A 23,222-nucleotide genomic window follows, 5' to 3' on the forward strand; every position below is an offset into this window, starting at 1 on the left:
CTCCTCCAGCTCCAGCCCCTGCTGGCCTTAGGTAACTGACCAGCATTTATCCTTCATTGAGTCCAAGTCCCTCAAGCAGCCTCTTTCTTCAGACTTCGCTGGTATAGCTTCACTGGTCCTCTGCATGTGGAGGGCAGCTGCCTCCTTCACTGCCTTTGGGGAGGCTAGCCCCCGGCTCCGTCCCTTCTGCCCATGCCCTCCCCATAGCCAGAGCCCTGAGACCCCTTCCTCCCCCCTGTGGCTGGAGCCACAAGGCCCCGCCCCCCCCAGCCCCAGAGAAGCGTGCCCCCTCTCGGCCGCAGGAGTCCTGGGCCAGCCGCAGCCCCAAGGCCCCCCCGCTGCTGCCACCTGGCAGAGCCCCGGACTGGTCTCCCCGCCCCAGTGAAAAGCGTCTGTTAGAAGATGCTTTTGATATGCCCCATGCAGGTTCTGGGGTGGCCGAGGAGGCAGTATGGGGCATAATAAAGGAAAAACTTCACCACTAAACCCGCAACCAGGGGTCCCGTGGCTGCAGCAGCGCCGGGGGAGGTAGAGCCTCCCATGGCCTATTACACCCGCCGCCCATGCATGCCACCCGTACTTCTGCGCTGCTGCCTTCAGAACTGTGCGGCTGGAGCGTGGTGGCTGCTGGCCGAGGGCCCAGCTCTGCAGGCAGCAGCGCAGAAGTAAGGGTAGGGTGGCGATACTGTACCCGGCCACCCTTACTTCTGCGCTGCGGCTGTCGGTGGCACTATCTTCAGAGCTGGGCTCCTGGCCAGCAGCCGCAGCTCTCCAGCCACCCCGTTCTGAAGGCAGCACCGCCGCCAGCCGCAGAGCAGAAGAGTGGCAATACTGCGGTTCCCCTACAATAACCTTGTGAGCCCCCCCACTAGTCCCTTTTGGGTCAGGACTCCTACAGTTATAACACCATGAAGTTTCAGATTTAAATATCTGAAATCATGAAATGTATAAAGAACAGGAGGACTTGTGGCACCTTAGAGACTAACCAATTTATTTGAGCATAAGCTTTCGTGAGCTACAGCTCACTTCATTGGATACATACTGTGGAAAGTTTAGAAGATCTTATTATATACACACAAAGCATGAAAAAAATACCTCCTCCCACCCCACTCTCCAGCTGGTAATAGCTTATCTAAAGTGATCACTCTCCTTACAATGTGTATGATAATCAAGGTGGCCCATTTCCACCTTGATTATCATACACACTGTAAGGAGAGTGGTCACTTTAGATAAGCTATTACCATCAGGAGAGTGAGTTTGTGGGGAGGGGTGAGAAAACCTGGATTTGTGCTGGAAATGGCCCAACTTGATTATCATACACATTGTAAGCAGCAGATCAGGATATCCACTGATCTGACACCAAACCAGAAGAAGGAGGTAACTGAGATGATCAACTGGTACCAGGATTTGTTTTCAATCAAGCCACGTCGGACCACCGAAGCATATCACCACATTATCACAGACCCTGGGGCAAAGGTAACTTTAAGGCCCTATTGGGTCCCAGCGGCAAAAAGGGGGAGGAGATCAAGGCCGAGGTAAAAAGGATGTTGGAGCTCGGAGTCATCGAAGAGTCCCACAGTATTAGGGAAGTATTTCCTAATATCTAACCTAACTCTCCCTAGCTGCGAATTAAGCCCATTGCTTCGTGTCCTACCTTCAGTCTCCATGGAGAACCATTGATCCCCACCCTCTTTATAACAGTCCATCACATATTTGAAGACTGTTATCGGGTCCCCCTCAGTCTTCTTTTCTCAAGACTAAATATGCCCTGTTTTCCCCCCCCTTTCCTCATAGGTCAGATTTTCTAAACCTTGTATCATTTTGGTTGCTCTCCTCTGGTCTCTCTCCAATTTGTTATGAATTTTTTAAAGTGTGGCCCCCACAACTAGACAGAGCACTCCAGCTGGGGTCTCACCAGTGCCCAGTAGAATGGAACAATTCCCTCCTGGGTCTTACATATGACACTCCTGTTAACACACCCCAGAATGAGATTAACCTTTTTCAAAATAGCATCCTGCAATTTGGCTCATATTCAGTTTGTGATCTACCATAGCCCTCAGATTCATTTCTGCAGTATTGCCACCTATTCAGTCATTCCCCATTATGTATTTGTGCATTTGATTTTTCCTTCCTTGGTGTTGCACTTTGCACTTGTCTTTACTGAGTATTATTTTGTTGGTCTCAGAAAAGTTCTCCAATTGATCAAGGTGATTTTGAATGTTAATCCTGTCCTGAAAGGGCTCATAACCCTTCTCAGCTTGGTGTCCTCTGCAGATTTCATAAACATACTCTCCACTCCATTATCCACCTCATTAATGAAAATATTGAATAGTAACGGACCCAGGACAGACCACTGGAGACCCCATTAAATACACCCACCCAGTTTGACTGTGAACATTCATAAATACTTTTTGAGTAAGTTTTTTCAACCATTGTTGCAGCCACCTCTTAGTATTTCATCTTCACCACATTTCTCTCATTTACTTATGCAAATATCATGTGGGACTGTGTCAAAAGTTTACTAAAATCAAGATATAGCACATCTACTGCTTCACCCTATCCACTGGGCCAGTAACCTGACAAAGAAAGAAATTAAGTTGATTTGGCATGATTTATTCTTGACAAATCCATTTTGTCTATTACTCATCATGCTGTTCTACTCTAGGCTCTTACACATGGATTGTTTAATGGTCTGTTTGAGTAACTTTCCAGGTATCGAAGTTAGGCTGACTGTCTGTAATTCCTCAGGTCCTCTTTCTTCCCGTTTTTAAAGAGATGTACCATGTTTTCCCTTCTGTAGTCCTCTGGGACCCCACCCATCCTCCATGAATTCTGGAAGATAATCGCTACTGGTTCAAAGTTTGCTTCAGCTAGTTCCTTAAGTATCCTAGGTTGAATGGCGTCCAACCTTGCCAACTTGAATACATCTAACTTATTTAAATACTTTATCTGTTTTTCCCTATTCTGGCTTGTGTTCCTTCCCCCTTCTTGTTAAGCACCTGGTCACAATCAACTCTTTTAGTGAAGACTGAAGTAAAATAGGCATCAAACTCCTCAGCCTTCTTGATGTCATCTGTTGTTAACTCTCCTTAAATCTTACATAGCAGACCTGCACTTTCCTTCATCTTACCCTTGCTCCTAATGTATTTATAGAACCTCTTCTTAGTGCCTGGTATGTCCCTTGCTAGGTGTAACTTATTTTATATCTTAGCATTCCTGTTTTTTCCCTACATTCTTGGCTTGTTCTTTTCTATTCATCCGTAGCAATTTGTCCCTGTTTCCACTTGATAATGTTCAGGTCACTAAAGAGTGCCTGATGCAGCCATATTGGCCTCTCAGGAGACTTCATGTCATTCTTGACTCCAAATCGATAGATTTTTAAGGCTGGAGCATAAGGGCGGCAGAATCAAGTTTGTTGTCAGGCCAAAGAGCTCGTGGGTTTTCAGTCTGATGGAATCTGTACCTTTAATGACCCGGCTTTGGGATTTTGTCCCTGTGGGTTTGTGCACAGGAAGGTGGGAAGGGAGCTGTGGGGTCCTCTTTCATGATCAACACCTCGCTGAAAGCTGTGCAAGGAGCCTGAACTCTATGGGTGTGCCTGGTTGGGAGAAACCTTGGGGCAGCCCCATCTTGTTCTTTCGGGGAATATTCACCCCATGGCAGAGGGGCTGCAAAGGGACCTGAGCACCATCAACCCTTTAACACAGGACATTGTCAGGCCCTCCTTCCTGGAGTGTACTAAACGGTCAGGGAGTGATTTCTTTGGGTGTTATGGGCTACCTGTCTCAGAGAACCAAAAGGGCAAAGGGCGTTACCCACTTTCTAGATGGAACCTGCAGTAAATTGGGGAGGTTAAAGCATTACATGGCCTGAGTGCTAAATTTTCCAAAGTGACAATTGATTTTCGGTGTCTCAAACCTTAGAGAGACTTTGAGGGGGCCACATTTTCGGAGGGCAGCTGCTCAGCACTTTCTGAAAACCAGGCCCCTTTGAGGACATCCTGTGTTGGGCACCCATAGTTGCTAGTCACTTTTAACAAGTTGGACCTTAGTGTCTGGATCTCTGTTGCAATAGGGCAGGAGTTGGGTCTCTTTAATGAGGATGGCGTGTGACTCCTCGTTGGGGGGTTTTCATTGGCCAGTAGCAAAGTCAGGTGACTCACTCTGGTTCATATCCCTAATCTCCTCCCACAACATGGAAGCAGAGGACAACAGTTTAGGTTTGCAGAATGGCAATTTATTACGCACAGGAGCCCTGGTGAGCAGCCCTGCAACAGCTGCTAAGCGGCGGATAGAAGCAGACACTCTGAAGCTGTTGAGATTGTTATGAGCCTGTTTTCCGATGGTGCTTCCAGTGGAGGAGAAATGGAGCCACATCTGGGTCTGGCAGCATCAGCTCGCTTATATCTCCTCTCTTTCTGGATCTTCTTAGGGAAAGACGATATCTACAGCAGCACGAATTATTTTCTCTTTATGTCGACGAAAAAACCTGCCAACTTTTCTCCTGAATCTACTCCAGCGGCCCCGTGTGACGATATTAGGCTAGAGAGAAAAGAAGTCAGGGTTAGCATCTCCACACAGATTGAAACTGGCTCCTGCAGCTCAGGGAATGTTACTTTGTTCTCTCTTGTGTTTCATTTATTATTAGCAATGACTAGAGGCCCCAACTTTGAGGAGGGCTGCAGTAGTTGCTGTAACACACGCACAGTGGGTGACAGTCTCTGCCCCAAGGGGATTACAGTCCAGATAGACAGAGGGGGAAAGGGTGAGGGGTGAGAGTGTGACATGCCTGAGGTCACACAGCTGGTCAGTAGCAGAGCAGGAAGTAGAGCCCAGGTCTCCTGAGTCCCTAGCCAGTGCCCTCTCCCCTGGAACACATGGCCTCTCCAGAACAAAAGAGAGCATCCAACCAGTGTCACTGTGGGCCTAGGTGGCTAGTGGGGGAGAGGAGTAGCCTTCAGGAGTGTTCCCGTTGGACTCTGGACAGGGGGTGACATCGCTCTGTGGCTCTGAGGGAGGGGCAGGAGCTTGCCTGCTGCGGGGACAGTGTGCTAGGGCCGTGCCATTGAAGGCACAGGATTATAGACTCAGCCCTTATCCCCTGGCCCTTTACTGTCTGTAACCGTTACGCCCACTTTGGGTAGGTCCCTGCTGTAGAGCAAGAAGAAAGGGCCATGCCTGGGGCCTTTTGTCTGGTGTGTGGGACCAGGGGCCATTCAGTGTCTGCATCATACAACGTATGTAAATGTCACTGCCAGACAAAGGCAGGTGGTGAGGATCCTCCCCAGAGCCCCCTGCCCTTGCCCCGCTGCCAGGCACCGTCTGGAGCTTTAGGTTTCTTATGTATCCCAGTGAGATCAGAATTTGCTCCCTGCGGTTCTGCTGGCGGCTGTAGGGCTCCATCTCCAGGCCTGTGGGGCAGGAGGCCTTTGCCAGCTCACTGCCAGCAGGTGCAGCTGGACACTTGTTCTGGGAACACTTGTGCAGTGTGAAATACCTGGCCAGGATCTCAGCGAGGGAAACCCTTATCCCTGCCTCAGCCCAGCCGTGAGCAGAGAGGAGGTCCTCCAGGCCACTCACCTCCTCAGACGCCTCCTCGCATTTGATAATGACGGAAGCGGGGTCCTGTTCAGTGGAGAAGAATCCAGAGCAGTCTTTGACCAGCTGTAAGGGAGAGAAAAGAGACCTCAGCATCTGCCTGTCAGGGAGCGCTAACGCTCAGGCCTCTTGCATGTGGAGACCTGCTTCCCAGGGTGGTTTGGTCACAAGTTAAAGAGGACGTTGGGAGGCTCAGTCTTCGGCCTGGTTTGGACATCACCCTGGATCAGGACCCCATTGCGAGAGGAACTGTACAAACACAGACCAGAAAGATGATCCCTGCCCTGAGGAACTTTCAATCTAAGTAACCTTTGCTCATGTTCAATAGTTCCTTACTTTGCGAGCAGTCACTTTGCGATTCCTTGTGTACTCCAGATGAGTGAGAGGGGCCCACAGAGAACAGCATATGGGTAAATGTAGACATAGACAAGGAGAGAATGAACCAAAATCTGTACTCAGTTGAGCCAAGTGAAGCAGGATTTCTGTTAGGGCAGAGCATACCTATAGAACTGGAAGAGTGGACGTGCAGTTAAAGCACTGGGCTGCCATTTAGGAGACCTGGGTGGAGTTCCCCACTCTGCCACTGTCCTGGTGTGTCACCCTGAGTGAGTCACATCACCCACCAGTGAGACGGGGATAAGAGCACTCCCTCTCGGCCAGCCTGTCTCTGTCTGGTCTATTTAGATTGTGAACTCTTTGGGGCGGAGCAGGGACTGTCTGAGTTTATGCAACACTTGGCACCATGCGGCCCTGATCTCATTAGGAACGTCAGTGCACCATGAATAATATTTTACACGAGCTGCATCCCCTTCTCCTTTTGACTTCAGTGAGGGTTCCCCGGTAGAACGGTGCCCCAGCTGACAACAGCAAACTAGAGATTAAAAACCATCCAGTCCTATAATTAGTGGATGGATGAATGGATGGATGTTGTTTGTGACATTGATGTAAGGATTGATAAGGAGGCTACTGTGGAAAAGGCACTGTCCCATGGCCCCATTCCTTCCTTTATGTCTCTGCTGGAAACACACGTTTTCTGTGAGGCTTCGGGACCTGACAGATGCTATTGGTCAACTTAAGGTGCAGAGGGAGGTGTCTCCATGCAGCAAGTGATCCTTACCCCATCTTCTTTGAATTCACACTGGCTGATGTCGCGTTTCTCTTTTACCGGGCACACTGTCTCTTGAACAGTGAATGTCAGCGGTTGGATAGTTTTTGAAGACACGTCCTAAGAAGAAATTCAATGAAAGAACAAAATAATCATTCACTGTGAGCAACAAGGCACCAGGCTCCACTTTGGCCTTGTAATTATTTTCTATTCTATTACAGTATCACCCAGAGGCCTAGACTGGCATCAGATCCGCATTGTGCTAGGAGCTGTTCAAACACATACACAGATGAGGCCCTGCGAAAAGATTCCAGTCTAAGCAGAATATAAGTATTGACTTGTTTTAGTCCAGTGGTTCTCAAACTTATTTGATCACACCCCTCTTCTTTGTATCTATAGTCATTTATCCCTCCCCGCTCTCCTGCCACTCAAATACATAGACTGCTTCCCAGGGGATCAGAGAGCAGCGGCTGCGGGGTGGGCGTCCAGCTCTGTAGGCAGCGCCCCACCAGCAGCAGCACAGAATAAGGGTGGGGTGGCAATGTGAAATATCACTTTTCACAGCACACTTAGTGTCCCGTTGCCACTCTTACTTCTGCACTGCTGCTGTTACCCCAGGGCTGACAGCCAGGTCCCCACTGCCCAGTGCTGACAACGGGAGCCCTGCCATTGCCTCCAGGTGAGTGATTGCGGGATGGGGAAAAGAACCCAAGCCTGGGCTGTCTCCTGGTGAGGGATTGGGGGGATGGGAGGGAGAGCCTGGGTGGCAGGATTCTGGCAGTGACTGACTCGGGGCAGCGGCATTCAGGCCGTGACTGTCCCGGGGAGGCGGGGCCTCTGGCTGTCAGCCCCAGAGTGGCAGGAGTCCATCTGTTCCCTTTATCCCCTCCCACCACCGCCCGGGTGTTGGACTGCCCTTCTGCATGAGCCTAATCCGCCAGGGCTGACAGTATGTATTTGTACAGCACCTAGCACAATGGGGCCATGGTCTTGGCTGGAACCTGTAGATGCTGCTGGGATATAAATAATATATCAATTCGGTCCCTCCAGGAAGAATAGTGCCCAGCGCTTTGTTGCCACTTAATAAATAATGACAATAAGGGATTATCAAATGTCTTTTCATTAAATCTGTCTTCTACATATTACTAAATTTGAATTCTCTGCATAAGGAGACCCAGGAAGGCATTTAATTCAAATAATTTTTCCTCTTAAACCTTTTTAAACCTTCCGAACTCCATGCCTTTAATCACCAATAATCAGTATTTATTTGTAAAGGCTCAGAACCCAGACAAAAAAAAACAAAACAAAACAAGTGTATTACTTTAAGAACACTGAAGAATTTAGTGAGCCCATTGCATGATTTTTTCAGGGCGGACTCATTCTCTTTGAACCCTTATGGCTGGCCACCGCCTTTGTGCCAGGCGCTGTACAAACACAGAGTAAGACGGTCCCTGCCCCGAATTGCTCAGAGTATAATTCAAATGGAAAACAGGCTCTGCCTGCTGTATCTGAATGAACTGCTGCTCTCAGGCCCTTCCTCTGCAGTGGCATCAGGAAGCTGCTCTGTGGTAATACAGGGAAATAGCTGTCTGGCTGCTACCCGTCCCTGCACATATTTCACACCCTCTTTATAACCAATTTTGGCCATGCTGCTTTCAGTGACTCAAGTTGGCTGGTTTATAAATTCTCTGTCCTTCCCCTTCCCCTAACCACTGCCTACTTGGATTGTGAGCAGAAACTGTCTTTCATGAGTGCCTGGAGGGTACCTAGCCCATAGCCGGCACCACCAGAAATCAGCCCTGGATAATAACAGTAAGGGTGCAAATACCAGACTGTAGGTACAGGAGTCTAGCATCAGAGGCCAGCGATTTCCCCTCGACCTGCTCTATGAGCTCAAGCGGCATCGAATATACACAGGCCACAAAGCGATTCCCCAGGTCACTCACCCAGTCTGGCTGCGGCTCAGCTTCCAGGAGCCGATAGGCCAGTGTTATATCTGGCTCTTGGTTGTAGAGCTGAACGGCAGCTAAAACCGCATCCTCGTGGGTTGGCAGAGGGGATGATGATGGCGTGGGGGCTGCTGTGACCACCCCGAGAATCAGCAGGACTTTCAGGCAGGTCTCCATCCTTTGCCCTGGGGGATTCAGTGAGAGCTGGGTCGGCAACCCTGTCCCTCCCGGGGAAAGCCATTTTATACGCTGCCTCCTCTGTATGGGCTAGTGCCTTATTGGCTGCCTGCTTTGGTCCTCCTTTTACCGGTGGCTTTTCCCCATCCATCTGCAGGTCTTTTCCATTGGCCACCCTGATGGAGCAGGCACAGAGGGGAGGTCGGTAAGAGGAAAAGGAGGATTTTTTCAAATAAATTGCTGAAATCGTGTGCACCAATTGCAAAACAACCCATGGTAGTGGTTAGGGGGTGTCCAGGGCCCCCTGTATTGGGAAAGGCTGAGCTACGTGTCTTAATTCTGTTGGGCCAGATCCTCGTCTGGTATAGTTGCCATAGCTCCATCGGCTTTCATGGATCTACGCTGATTTACATGAATAGAAGACCTGTCCCCTAAAGTCCAGACAACCAGAGCTTTACCCAACAGCTCTCAGTCCAGAAATCACACAACAAGCATTCCCTTAGAGCCAGTCAGTAGGCCCAGGTCATTGGTTTTGATGGTGCCACCACTAAATCCAAGGGGACTGTACAGTGCATTAACAATGGATAACCACACATCGGACTGCTCCTGACAGGCCAACCTGCTCTTTTGTATCCCTAGCAATGGGGCTCCCCCGTATCCAATAGGAGGACCCTGTTGCAAAGCCTGAGAGATTTTTCTATCATGAAGTCTTCCCATGAGTCAGCCTAACCCATCCTTTCTTAATGTTATCCCATTGCTCCTAGTCATACCCCTAACCCCCTTTCCAAATGTTTCCCCCTCTCACGGGGTTAAGTCCTTTGTAGGCTGCTATTCTTTTTTCCTTATCCTATATTCACAGTTGGCCAATTTCCAGTGCACGTGGCTGTGTCCCTACCCAAGAAAAGTTGAATTAATTTTGAGAGTCTGATTTCATGAGGCACTGTCTCAAATGTGTTACTAAAAACCAGTTATACCCTATCGGCCACTTCCTCTTCATCCACTGGTCCTGCAATTCTGTCAAACACAATCAAACTATCAGATCTCTTCTGTGTGATTCGAGCACGTTCTCTGTGTCCTCTGAGTGGGGCTTTCCCAATACTTTCCCTCCTACATAAAATACAGTAAATAGTGTGGACGGTATTCCTAGCTGTGAAGTCCCCTTCATCAGGATTCTGCTGCAGGATAAGACCAGGAAGTCTCAGGATTCTTTCTTCAGGTCATTTCCTGCACATTCTGGCTGACCGTTTAGCTATGGTTTGGTAATCCAGGCAGGACGGTCGGGGTTTGTAACTGACAATTCCATCCTTCCCTGTGCGGTGTGTGAATTAAAGCTGGTGCTGCGTCACGTGGGGTTGGGTGGCAGTGCGCTCGTACCACTTACTTCTCCATAATCACAAAATCATATTTTGTCCGGCTGAAATTTCCCTCTCAGCCTAGGCAGTGCCTCTTGCATGTGCCCCCCGGGGTACAGCTTGATGCAGAGTTGTACTTGGTCATAGTTTGGATTTTGATGACTTGGTCATTATTTTGCAAACTCTGTCAACTCCATGAGTGACTTCCAGCAAGTCACTTTATCCGTCTGAGGCTCAGTTCCCCATCTGTGAATAGCGATCCTTACTTTCTCCCACTCTTCCTCCATATTGCCTGTTTAGATTGAACACTCATAAACACACTGTTTAGATTGAACACTCTCCTGTCCTATGTGTATGTAACCCTTCTGCCTGACAGAGTTGGCAGCAACAAGGGCCGGGTTCAGTATCTAGGGGATCCATTCCGATAACACAATGCAAAACCAGCTCGAGCCCCCACCCAGTGACCTGGGACAAATATATACCACCTCCGCTGGGCGCCTCTAAGAGGCAATACTTCCCCTCTCGCAAGCACATAGTCTGAGTGTAGCAAAAAGCCTTTTAATAACAGAGAGAAACACTGTGGCATTATGTTGGGGAAACACCACCAACAGGATTCATAACACAACCCATGAGCAAAAAAACCCACCCCAAGCAAATTGGGTCGTGTCCTTTCCCTTTGGTTCTTGAGCCCAGCAACCCAAAATCACCCAAAGTCCCAAAAGTCCAGTGACCCAAAAGTCTCTGTCCCTGATCAGGGCAGCCCCAGAGTTCAAAAGTTTATCTACAGAGTTTTACCTCCCAACCTGGGTGGAGATGGGCGGGGGGGTGCGTCAAGGGGCATCTTACGTGGTCTAAAGCTGATGGCCCCACCTCTCAAAGGGGCTCCGCTCTGCCAGCCATCCCACAAACTGCTCTGCTCCACCATACATCTTCAGGCTCCCCACTACTTAACACAACACTCAGTGATTTCAGCTCTTAGTCAGTTCAGCTCTTTTGTGATTTTAGCTTGTAGTAGGGGAGCCTTAGTGCTGGTACACCATTGGCCCAAAGCAAATTCAGCTCAGTAGCCTGTAACTAGACTCCTAATAGAATCAAAATTAGCTCTGATATTCCACAGTAGCAAGAGAAGAAAGTGCAATTAGCATGCAAGACCCTCACCAGGGGGCCCATGCACTCACACATTAATACCTACCCCCAGCCTCTCTCAATTCACAGAGTTTTGGAACCCATGTCCCTTGCCTAGCGAGTGCTACTTAGTTGATGGCGAGTCCCTCCGTCATAACAAAACGCCAAGTACAGTTCCACTGTCCTTGATTCCCATGATCAGAGTAATAATAATTTATTCTTCCTGCCCCAGTAACAGAGACACTGGGGATCCCACAGCAGCCAAAGTGACCATTTGGGCAGCTATGGACTCATTCTAGGCAGGGTGGGTGTGCCTATGCAAATGAGATCAGCCCCTGAAGTTCTTTTCCACAACTTGCTACACCTCACCACCAGATGTCAGGGTGGAGCTCATCCTGGCTGCTTACATGTGCGTACAGCGCTTAGCATAATAGACCTTGGTTGGTGTCTGTAGGTGCTAGTGTCCTATGAATAAGAAGACTGAGGTGCATGGCGGTGAAGAATTCAGCTCCTCGTCTTTATCTCCGGGCACTCTATTGAATAGTGGTTGCTCTGAGAGTCCCACTGCAGCTCTGTTGGAACCCCAAGGTTTAGCACTGCTCAGCCCAGGGGCCTGCAAACATTTGCAGTCTCCTTCTTGAGGGTGCATCTGTAACAAGATGTTGCTTTTGTATCTGTCAGATGTCTCCCTGCTTCCTCCTTGCAGCTCTCCGGCACAAACCTGATCACTGCACCCTGCTTATCCCAACACTCCTGCTTAACTGAAATGTGCGGGGTTCTTCTTGGTTTGCCCTGTGTTACCAGCGTGTCTGCACTGCAGTGAAATCCTCCGACCACGGAGCACAGGCTCCTCCATCTCCATAGCACAACCTGCCCTTGGGAAACTGACCAGCATTTATCCCTCCTGGCTGTCCAGGTCCCTCAAGCAGCTCTTTCTCCAGACCTCACTGGCATATCTTCCCTGTATGCCCAGTCCCCCAAATCTGGAGGGAAGCTGCCTCCTTCATAGCCAGCCAGCACCTCATTCCTGTGTCCCCACTCCCCAGATCCTGGAATCCAGCCCCTCCCTCCAGGGCCAGCCAGTATTGATTCCAACACAATCCTCACTGCTTATACGGTCCCCACAACCATGCCATGCAGCAGGTTCCTCCAGAACTCCCTAGCTCTCTTCCGTGGAAGAGCGAAGGAGCTGCCCCTGCAGGCCTTGAACTCTGTTTCCAGAGTTTGCGGGATCCGGAGCACAGAGATCGAAGCCTCAGATTTCAGGAATCCCCACTTGTTTTCATAGAGCTTTGTGTGTCCTCCTGAAGCCTTCAGCTAATGAGAGACCTCTAGTTTGCATGAAATGCTTTTAAGACAGGTTGGTTTAAAGGGGACCATGGGGCCATCCCAGTGCAGGTGGGCCTTAAAGACTGCCCTCATCATTGGTGGCTACCAGCCAACTCCAGGCTTCATTCCTGGATACAGTGCTTGCCGCAATGGGACTCTGATACCGACACTGAATGGGGGTTGCGGTGATGCAAATCACTGATAATAAGTAATTTTGCTGTGAATTTTTCCCTAGAAACAGCTCTTTCGAGTTTTCAAATACCCTGTGTCCGTCACACACACAATACAGATATCTCAGAACACTACACACCTGTTGTGACTCACACATTTGTGTTGTGTCCTCTTGTGTTGGACAGTCTGTGATTTACCTTACAGAGAACTAAAGTGCCTTTTCTTTCTTGGGTTATGCTTTCATTAGAGGAGACAAAGATAAATGGCATATCTGTGCCTGGAACTCCCTGAAATGGAGATTATAATATTTCTCTAGACCTGGGTCTCTGAAGTGTTGGGAGGGTTTGTGACGGTGCCCCCCATAAGGCTTTATGGAAATATGCTTATGAATGTATATATGACATAACTAGAATATGTTTCATGCTACATGTGCCATGTAACACATCTCTGTAAAGGTTATGATCTACTGAATCTATTAATCCTATTTGTATGCATGTGTCATTTTTGTATTCGAAGTTATGAATATTGGCTGCTTACTGGCTTGATTTTTAAGTAGCCTTTGTAAAGCATTTGGTCAGCTTCTTGAGAAAGGAATGTGCAAATTAAGTGCCCAATCAAGAAGCACTTAAGGGACAATGGATCTTGGAAGGCTCCAATCCACATAAGAAGTCTACATGAAGACGTTCAAGGTAGCAGATAAGCAATGGCTTCTGCCTGTAAAAACTGAGTTATGCATGGATATGTGACTCCAAAATGAGTCATGCATGGATATGCGACTCCAAAACTCCATCTTGGAGCTGGACTTTGCATTGGAGAGAGGAGGGGGTCTCCACCCACAAGAAAAAGTCTATTTAAAGCCGTGGGAGACCCCTCCATTTTGTCTTCAGCTTGCTTAAGAGACAGCCTCTCCAACCCAAGGACTCCTGAAAGAAACTGGAACAAAGGACAGAAACTACAAGAGCTGTGAGTGATTGCTGGACCCCGACTAGAAGGAGACTAGTCTGTAAAAGGAAGCTTACTGGAATTTCTCTCAGGGTGAGGTTTTTGTCTGTGTTCAGTTTCCTTACTGTATTAGACATAGACTTGCATGTTCTATTTAATTTTGTTTGGTAATTCACTTTGTTCTGCCAATTAGTACTTTGAACCACTTAAATCCTACTTTCTGTATTTAATAAAATCACTTTTTACTTATTAATTAATCCAGAGTATGTATTAATACCCGGGGCTGGGGGGGGGGGCAAACAGCTGTGCATATCTCTCTATCAGTGTTATAGAGGGCGAACAATTTATGAGTTTATCCTGTGTAAGCTTTATACAGGGTAAAACAGATTTATTTGGGGTTTGGATCCCATTGGGAGTTGGGCAACTGAGTATTAAAGACAGGAACACTTCTTAAGCTGCTTTCAGTTTAAGCCTGCAGCTTTGGGGCACGTGGTTCAGACCCTGGGTCTGTGTTGGAGCAGGCTGGCATGTCTGGCTCAGCAAGACAGGGTGCTGGGGTCCCAGGCTGGCAGGGAAAGCAGGGGTAGAAGTAGACTTGGCACTTCCCAAGTGGGTTTCTGTGATCGAACCCGTCACAGGGTTAATTAGACAATATCTGAGTAAAATGTAATATACATTCTGTTATTAGAGCAAAGTACTTTGACCTGAAAGAGCTGAGGACAGAGGCTATTCAGAATGGGTCACCCGCTCCCAACGACACAGCACTGTAACGTTATGTCAGTTGCAGGTTTGCTTCCCAAATGCTATGGTATTTCTTTGTGAATGCAGGAAACAGAAGTTAGTTGGGTAACACCCCCAGCAGTTTGCCCACTGGAATAGGGTTTCTCGTCCATTTCTTTGCTGTGCTAAGCAAAACCCCAATTCCCCAGTGTTGTGCAGACAGACAGACCCTGGCACCCGTGTGGCACCCCATTGCGTCTTCATTGGGGTCCATGGGGGCACAGGGTTCTGTTCTTTAGAATAACTGCTGATTTGGGGCTTAAAAGTTGGAGCACTTGTACTGTTCAGAGTAGAAATATGGTGCATTTTTTTAATAGTGACGGTAATTGACCACGGGAACAATTTACCTCGGGATGTTCTGGATTCTGCATCACTTGCAGGCTTTCAGTCAGGATGGGATCTCTTTCTAAAAGAGATGCTCTCGCTCAAATGTAAGCTACAGGCTTGAGGCAGAAATGATTGGCTGAGGTTCTTTGACCTGTCCTATTTTCTGCAGCAGGTCGGACTAGATGACCACAATTGTCCCTGGCAGCCTTAACAACTATGACTGTATGAAAACTATGAAGGTCGGCAGCAATGCTTCAGTTACATATTTAATGTGGTTCTGTCAAGGCTGATTCCCCACTCTGGCACTTCGAGTGCAGAAGGTGGGGGCCCGCAAGGATTTTTAAAAATTAATACTTACCACTCCAGGCTTGTATTAAACTCCCAGGTAAAAGTGGAATCTCCTTCCTTTGAAGTTTTTAAGGTCAGGCTTGACAAAGCCCAGGTTGGAATGATTTAGTTGGGGATTGGTCCTGCTTTGAGCGGGGGAGGGTCTAGATACCTCCTGAGGTCCCTTCCAGCCCTGTTATTCTATGATTGTATGATTCCCAAGGTTACAGCTTTTCTCTGACGTTGGCTTGGGAAACACTGCCACCACCCAAATGGAAAACCCCTTTTTTGAAACCCAGGAAGGTGCACTTGGGAATTCCTTCCTCTGGGGTACCCTGAAGCCCTTTCACACATACCCCTCCAGGGAAGAGCTGAGAAAGAAAACAAAGGAAATTAGCTGTTGCCACCAGCTAATTAAACAGCATATGCATAAACCTCTTGGGACACCAAAAATCCAATCCTGTTCTTTAAAAAGGTAAATTTTATTAAAATCAAAAAGAAAGACATACATCTGGAACTTAGGCTTTTGCTAGATTTTAAAAGAGCAATTCCAAAAATTAAGCACCCAAAATAACTTTCTTGGAGTTCAGCTTAAAGGTTACAAGCATACAAAAGCATCTGGGGTTAGCACAGAGGAGTCCACAAGCCAATAAGAAATAAAAGAAATAACCCTAATCGCATTTTCCCCCCTTTCTTCATAGGTCAGGTTTTCTAAACCTTTTATCATTTTGGTTGCTCTCCTCTGGTCTCTCTCCAATTTGTTATGTATTTTTTAAAGTGTGGCCCCCACAACTAGACACGGCACTCCAGCTGGGGTCTCACCCGTGCCCAGTAGAATGGAACAATGATCTCCTGGGTCTTACATATGACATATCTCTTAAGACACCCCAGAATGATGTTAAGCTTTTTCGAAATAGCATCCCGTCATTGGCTCATACTCAGTTTCTGATCTACTGTAGCCCTCAGATTAATTTCTGCAGTATTGCCACCTAGTCAGTCATTCCCCATTACGTATTTGTGCAGTTGATTTATTCTTCCTTGGTGTTGCACTTGGACTTGTCTTTATTGAGTATTATTTTGTTGATCTCAAAAAAGTTCTCCAATTGATCAAGGTGATTTTGAATTTTAATCCTGTCCTGCAAAGTGCTCGTAACCCCGCTCAGCTTGATATCCTCTGCAAATTTCATAAGCGTACTCTCCACTCAGTTATCCACCTCATTAATGAAAATATTGAATAGTAACGGCCGCAGGACAGACCACTGGAGGCCCCATTAAATACACCCTCCCAGTTTGACCGTGAACATTCATAACTACTGTTTGAGAATGTTTTTTCAACCATTGTAGAACCCACCTCTTAGTATTTCATCTTCACCACTTTTCTCTCATTTGCTTGTGTGGGACTGTGTCAAAAGCTTTACTAAAATCAAGAAATAGGACATCTATTGCTTCACCCTTCATCTACTACTCATCATTCTGTTCTATTCTAGGCTCTTACACATGGATTGTTTAATGGTCTCTTTGAGTAACTTTCCAGGTATCGAAGTTAGGCTGACTATCTGTAATTCCTCAGGTCCTCTTTCTTCCCTTTCTTAAAGAGAAAGTTTAATGTTAAAAGTGTTTAAGTTTAAAGAGAAATGTTTTCCCTTCTGTAGTCCTCTGGGACCACACCCATCCTCCATGAGTTCCAGAAGATAATCACTACGGGTTCAAAGATTGCTTCAGCTACTTCCTTAAGTATCCTAGGGTGAATGGCGTACAGCCTTGCCAACTTGAATACATCTAACTTATTTAAATATTTTATCTGTTTTTCCCTATTCTGGCTTGTGTTCCTTTCCCCTTCTTGTGAAGCACCTGGTCACAATCAACTCTTTTAGTGAAGACTGAAGTAAAATAGGCATCAACCTCCTCAGCCTTCTTGATGTCGTCTGTTATTAGCTCTCCTTCCCTCTTATGTAGCAGACCTACACTTTCCTTTGTCTTACCCTTGCTCCTAATGTATTTATAGAACCTCTTCTTAGTGCCTGGTATGTCCCTTGCTAGGTGTAACTTATTATATATCTTAGCATTCCTGGGTTTTTCCCTACATTCTTGGCTTGTTCTTTTCTACTCATCTGTAGCAATTTGTCCCTGTTTCCACTTGATAATGTTCAGGTCACTAAAGAGTGCCTGATGCAGCCGTATTGGCCTCTCAGGAGGCTTCATGTCATTCTTGACTCCAAATAGATAGATTTTTAAGGCTGGAGCATAAGGGTGGCAGAATCAAGTTTGTTGTCAGGCCAAAGAGCTCGTGGGCTTTCAGTCTGATGGAATCTGTACCTTTAATGACCCGGCTTTGGGATTTTGTCCCTGTGGGTTTGTGCACAGGAAGGTGGGAAGGGAGCTGTGGGGTCCTCTTTCATGATCAACACCTCGCTGAAAGCTGTGCAAGGAGCCTGAACTCTATGGGTGTGTCTGGTTGGGAGAAACCTTGGGGCAGCCCCATCTTGTTCTTTCGGGGAAAATTCACCCCATGGCAGAGGGGCTGCAAAGGGACCTGAGCACCATCAACCCTTTAACACAGGACATTGTCAGGCCCTCCTTCCTGGAGTGTACTAAACCGTCAGGGAGTGATTTCTTTGGGTGTTATGGGCTACCTGTCTCAGAGAACCAAGAGGGCAAAGGGCGTTACCCACTTTCTAGATGGAACCTGCAGTAAATCAGGGAGGCTAAAGCATTGCATGCCCTGAGTGCTAAATTTTCCAAAGTGACAATTGATTTTCGGTGTCTCAAACCTTAGAGAGACTTTGAAGGGGCCACATTTTCGGAGGGCAGCTGCTCAGCACTTTCTGAAAACCAGGCCCCTTTGAGGACATCCTGTGTTGGGCACCCATAGTTGCTCGTCACTTTTAACAAGCTGGGCCTTAGTGTCTGGATCTCTGTTGCAATAGGGCAGGGTTTGGGTCTCTTTAATGAGGATGGCGTGTGACTCCTCGTTGGGGGGTTTTCATTGGCCAGTAGCAAAGTCAGGTGACTCACTCTGCTTCCATATTGTGGGAGGAGATTAGGGACATGAACCAGAGGACAACAGTTTAGGTTTGCAGAATGGCAATTTATTACGCACAGGAGCCCTGGTGAGCAGCCCTGCAATGGCTGCTAAGCGGCGGATAGAAGCAGACACTCTGAAGCTGTTGAGATTGTTATGAGCCTGGCTTCCGATGATGCTTCCAGTGGAGGGGAAATGGAGCCACATCTGGGTCTGGCAGCATCGGCTCGCTTTCATCTCCTCTCTTTCTGGATCTTCTTATCCAAGGGCGATACCTATACCGGCACGAATGATTTTCCCTTTATGTCTGCGAAGAAACCTGCCAGCTCTTTTCCTGAATCTACTCCAGCGGCCCCGTGTGACGATATTAGGCTAGAGAGAAAAGAAGTCAGGGTTAGCATCTCCACGCAGACTGAAACTGGCTCCTGCAGCTCAGGGAATGTTACTTTGTTCCCTCTTGTGTTTCATTTCTTATTAGCAATGACTAGAGGCCCCAACTTTGAGGAGGGCTGCGGTAGTTGCTGTAACACACGCACAGTGGGCGACAGTCTCTGCCCCAAGGGGATTACAGTCCAGATAGACAGAGGGGGAAAGGGTGAGGGGTGAGAGTGTGACATGCCTGAGGTCACACAGCTGGTCAGTAGCAGAGCAGGAAGTAGAGCCCAGGTCTCCTGAGTCCCAGTCCAGTGCCCTCTCCCCTGGAGCACATGGCCTCTCCAGAACAAAAGAGAGCATCCGACCAGTGTCACTGTGGGCCTAGGTGGCTAGTGGGGGAGAGGAGTAGCCTTCAGGAGTGTTCCCGTTGGACTCTGGACAGGGGGTGACATCGCTTGTGGCTCTGAGGGAGGGGCAGGAGCTTGCCTGCTGCGGGGACAGTGTGCTAGGGCCGTGCCATTGAAGGCACAGGATTATAGACTCAGCCCTTATCCCCTCACCCTTTACTGTCTGTAACCCTTACGCCCACTTTGGGTAGGTCCCTGCTGTAGAGCAAGAAGAAAGGGCCATGCCTGGGGCCTTTTGTCTGGTGTGTGGGACCAGGGGCCATTCAGTGTCTGCATCATACAACGTATGTAAATGTCACTGCCAGACAAAGGCAGGTGGTGAGGATCCTCCCCAGAGCCCCCTGCCCTTGCCCCGCTGCCAGGCACCATCTGGAGCTTTAGGTTTCTTATGTATCCCAGTGAGATTAGAATTTGCTCCCTGCGGTTCTGCTGGCGGCTGTAGGGCTCCATCTCTAGGCCTGTGGGGCAGGAGGCCTTTGCCAGCTCACTGCCAGCAGGTGCAGCTGGACACTTGTTCTGGGAACACTTGTGCAGTGTGAAATACCTGGCCAGGATCTCAGCGAGGGAAACCCTTATCCCTGCCTCAGCCCAGCCGTGAGCAGAGAGGAGGTCCTCCAGGCCACTCACCTCCTCAGATGCCTCCTCGCATTTGATGATGACGGAAGCGGGGTCCTGTTCAGTGGAGAAGAATCCAGAGCAGTCTTTGACCAGCTGTAAGGGAGAGAAAAGAGACCTCAGCATCTGCCTGTCAGGGAGCGCTAACGCTCAGGCCTCTTGCATGTGGAGACCTGCTTCCCAGGGTGGTTTGGTCACAAGTTAAAGAGGACGTTGGGAGGCTCAGTCTTCGGCCTGGTTTGGACATCACCCTGGATCAGGACCCCATTGCGAGAGGAACTGTACAAACACAGACCAGAAAGATGATCCCTGCCCTGAGGAACTTTCAATCTAAGTAACCTTTGCTCATGTTCAATAGTTCCTTACTTTGCGAGCAGTCACTTTGCGATTCCTTGTGTACTCCAGATGAGTGAGAGGGGCCCACAGAGAACAGCATATGGGTAAATGTAGACATAGACAAGGAGAGAATGAACCAAAATCTGTACTCAGTTGAGCCAAGTGAAGCAGGATTTCTGTTAGGGCAGAGCATACCTATAGAACTGGAAGAGTGGACGTGCAGTTAAAGCACTGGGCTGCCATTTAGGAGACCTGGGTGGAGTTCCCCACTCTGCCACTGTCCTGGTGTGTCACCCTGAGTGAGTCACATCACCCACCAGTGAGACGGGGATAAGAGCACTCCCTCTCGGCCAGCCTGTCTCTGTCTGGTCTATTTAGATTGTGAACTCTTTGGGGCGGAGCAGGGACTGTCTGAGTTTATGCAACACTTGGCACCATGCGGCCCTGATCTCATTAGGAACGTCAGTGCACCATGAATAATATTTTACACGAGCTGCATCCCCTTCTCCTTTTGACTTCAGTGAGGGTTCCCCGGTAGAACGGTGCCCCAGCTGACAACAGCAAACTAGAGATTAAAAACCATCCAGTCCTATAATTAGTGGATGGATGAATGGATGGATGTTGTTTGTGACATTGATGTAAGGATTGATAAGGAGGCTACTGTGGAAAAGGCACTGTCCCATGGCCCCATTCCTTCCTTTATGTCTCTGCTGGAAACACACGTTTTCTGTGAGGCTTCGGGACCTGACAGATGCTATTGGTCAACTTAAGGTGCAGAGGGAGGTGTCTCCATGCAGCAAGTGATCCTTACCCCATCTTCTTTGAATTCACACTGGCTGATGTCGCGTTTCTCTTTTACCGGGCACACTGTCTCTTGAACAGTGAATGTCAGCGGTTGGATAGTTTTTGAAGACACGTCCTAAGAAGAAATTCAATGAAAGAACAAAATAATCATTCACTGTGAGCAACAAGGCACCAGGCTCCACTTTGGCCTTGTAATTATTTTCTATTCTATTACAGTATCACCCAGAGGCCTAGACTGGCATCAGATCCGCATTGTGCTAGGAGCTGTTCAAACACATACACAGATGAGGCCCTGCGAAAAGATTCCAGTCTAAGCAGAATATAAGTATTGACTTGTTTTAGTCCAGTGGTTCTCAAACTTATTTGATCACACCCCTCTTCTTTGTATCTATAGTCATTTATCCCTCCCCGCTCTCCTGCCACTCAAATACATAGACTGCTTCCCAGGGGATCAGAGAGCAGCGGCTGCGGGGTGGGCGTCCAGCTCTGTAGGCAGCGCCCCACCAGCAGCAGCACAGAATAAGGGTGGGGTGGCAATGTGAAATATCACTTTTCACAGCACACTTAGTGTCCCGTTGCCACTCTTACTTCTGCACTGCTGCTGTTACCCCAGGGCTGACAGCCAGGTCCCCACTGCCCAGTGCTGACAACGGGAGCCCTGCCATTGCCTCCAGGTGAGTGATTGCGGGATGGGGAAAAGAACCCAAGCCTGGGCTGTCTCCTGGTGAGGGATTGGGGGGATGGGAGGGAGAGCCTGGGTGGCAGGATTCTGGCAGTGACTGACTCGGGGCAGCGGCATTCAGGCCGTGACTGTCCCGGGGAGGCGGGGCCTCTGGCTGTCAGCCCCAGAGTGGCAGGAGTCCATCTGTTCCCTTTATCCCCTCCCACCACCGCCCGGGTGTTGGACTGCCCTTCTGCATGAGCCTAATCCGCCAGGGCTGACAGTATGTATTTGTACAGCACCTAGCACAATGGGGCCATGGTCTTGGCTGGAACCTGTAGATGCTGCTGGGATATAAATAATATATCAATTCGGTCCCTCCAGGAAGAATAGTGCCCAGCGCTTTGTTGCCACTTAATAAATAATGACAATAAGGGATTATCAAATGTCTTTACATTAAATCTGTCTTCTACATATTACTAAATTTGAATTCTCTGCATAAGGAGACCCAGGAAGGCATTTAATTCAAATAATTTTTCCTCTTAAACCTTTTTAAACCTTCCGAACTCCATGCCTTTAATCACCAATAATCAGTATTTATTTGTAAAGGCTCAGAACCCAGACAAAAAAAACAAAACAAAACAAGTGTATTACTTTAAGAACACTGAAGAATTTAGTGAGTCCATTGCATGATTTTTTCAGGGCGGACTCATTCTCTTTGAACCCTTATGGCTGGCCACCGCCTTTGTGCCAGGCGCTGTACAAACACAGAGTAAGACGGTCCCTGCCCCGAATTGCTCAGAGTATAATTCAAATGGAAAACAGGCTCTGCCTGCTGTATCTGAATGAACTGCTGCTCTCAGGCCCTTCCTCTGCAGTGGCATCAGGAAGCTGCTGTGTGGTAATACAGGGAAATAGCTGTCTGGCTGCTACCCGTCCCTGCACATATTTCACACCCTCTTTATAACCAATTTTGGCCATGCTGCTTTCAGTGACTCAAGTTGGCTGGTTTATAAATTCTCTGTCCTTCCCCTTCCCCTAACCACTGCCTACTTGAATTGTGAGCAGAAACTGTCTTTCATGAGTGCCTGGAGGGTACCTAGCCCATAGCCGGCACCACCAGAAATCAGCCCTGGATAATAACAGTAAGGGTGCAAATACCAGACTGTAGGTACAGGAGTCTAGCATCAGAGGCCAGCGATTTCCCCTTGACCTGCTCTATGAGCTCAAGCGGCATCGAATATACACAGGCCACAAAGCGATTCCCCAGGTCACTCACCCAGTCTGGCTGCGGCTCAGCTTCCAGGAGCCGATAGGCCAGTGTTATATCTGGCTCTTGGTTGTAGAGCTGAACGGCAGCTAAAACCGCATCCTCGTGGGTTGGCAGAGGGGATGATGATGGCGCGGGGGCTGCTGTGACCACCCCGACAATCAGCAGGACTTTCAGGCAGGTCTCCATCCTGTGCCCTGTGGGATTCAGTGAGAGCTGGGTGGGCAGCCCAATCACCCCTGGGGGAAGCCCTTTTATACGCTGCCTTCTCTGTATGGGCTAGTGCCTCATTGGCTGCCTGCTTCCGTCCTCCCTGAACAGGTGACTTTTCCCCATCCATCTGCAGGACGTTTCTATTGGCCACCCTGCTGGAGCAGGCACAAAGGGGAGGTCAGTAAGAGGAAAAGGAGGATTTTTTCAAATAAATTGCTGAAATCGTGTGCACCAATTGCAAAACAACCCATGGTAGTGGGTAGAGGGTATCCAGGGCCCCCTGTATTGGTAAGGGCTGAGCTACGTGTCTTAATTCTGTTGGGCCAGATCCTCGTCTG

General features: G+C 48.4%; 2 protein-coding genes across 2 annotated transcripts; both read right to left on the bottom strand.

Moving 5' to 3' along the window:
- Window positions 1–4,214: 4,214 nt before the first annotated feature.
- On the bottom strand, window positions 4,215–8,869 carry LOC311515177 (cathelicidin-2-like). Its single transcript, XM_084618060.1, has 4 exons — window positions 8,649–8,869; window positions 6,715–6,822; window positions 5,580–5,663; window positions 4,215–4,541 (listed from the first exon to the last, which is right to left on the bottom strand). The coding sequence occupies exons 1-4, from the start codon at window positions 8,826–8,828 to the stop codon at window positions 4,428–4,430; spliced, it is 486 nt and encodes a 161-aa protein (XP_084474186.1). The 5' UTR covers window positions 8,829–8,869; the 3' UTR covers window positions 4,215–4,427.
- A 9,379-nt stretch (window positions 8,870–18,248) lies between these two features.
- LOC311516356 (cathelicidin-2-like) lies at window positions 18,249–22,924 on the bottom strand. Its single transcript, XM_084620338.1, has 4 exons — window positions 22,681–22,924; window positions 20,748–20,855; window positions 19,613–19,696; window positions 18,249–18,575 (listed from the first exon to the last, which is right to left on the bottom strand). Exons 1-4 carry the CDS (start codon window positions 22,858–22,860, stop codon window positions 18,462–18,464), a joined length of 486 nt encoding a protein of 161 aa, XP_084476464.1. The 5' UTR covers window positions 22,861–22,924; the 3' UTR covers window positions 18,249–18,461.
- Window positions 22,925–23,222: the final 298 nt, after the last annotated feature.

The sequence above is a fragment of the Lepidochelys olivacea genome, assembly GCF_965140295.1.
Source record: "Lepidochelys olivacea isolate rLepOli2 genome assembly, chromosome: 2".
In the NCBI taxonomy this organism is placed as follows: Eukaryota; Metazoa; Chordata; order Testudines; family Cheloniidae; genus Lepidochelys; species Lepidochelys olivacea.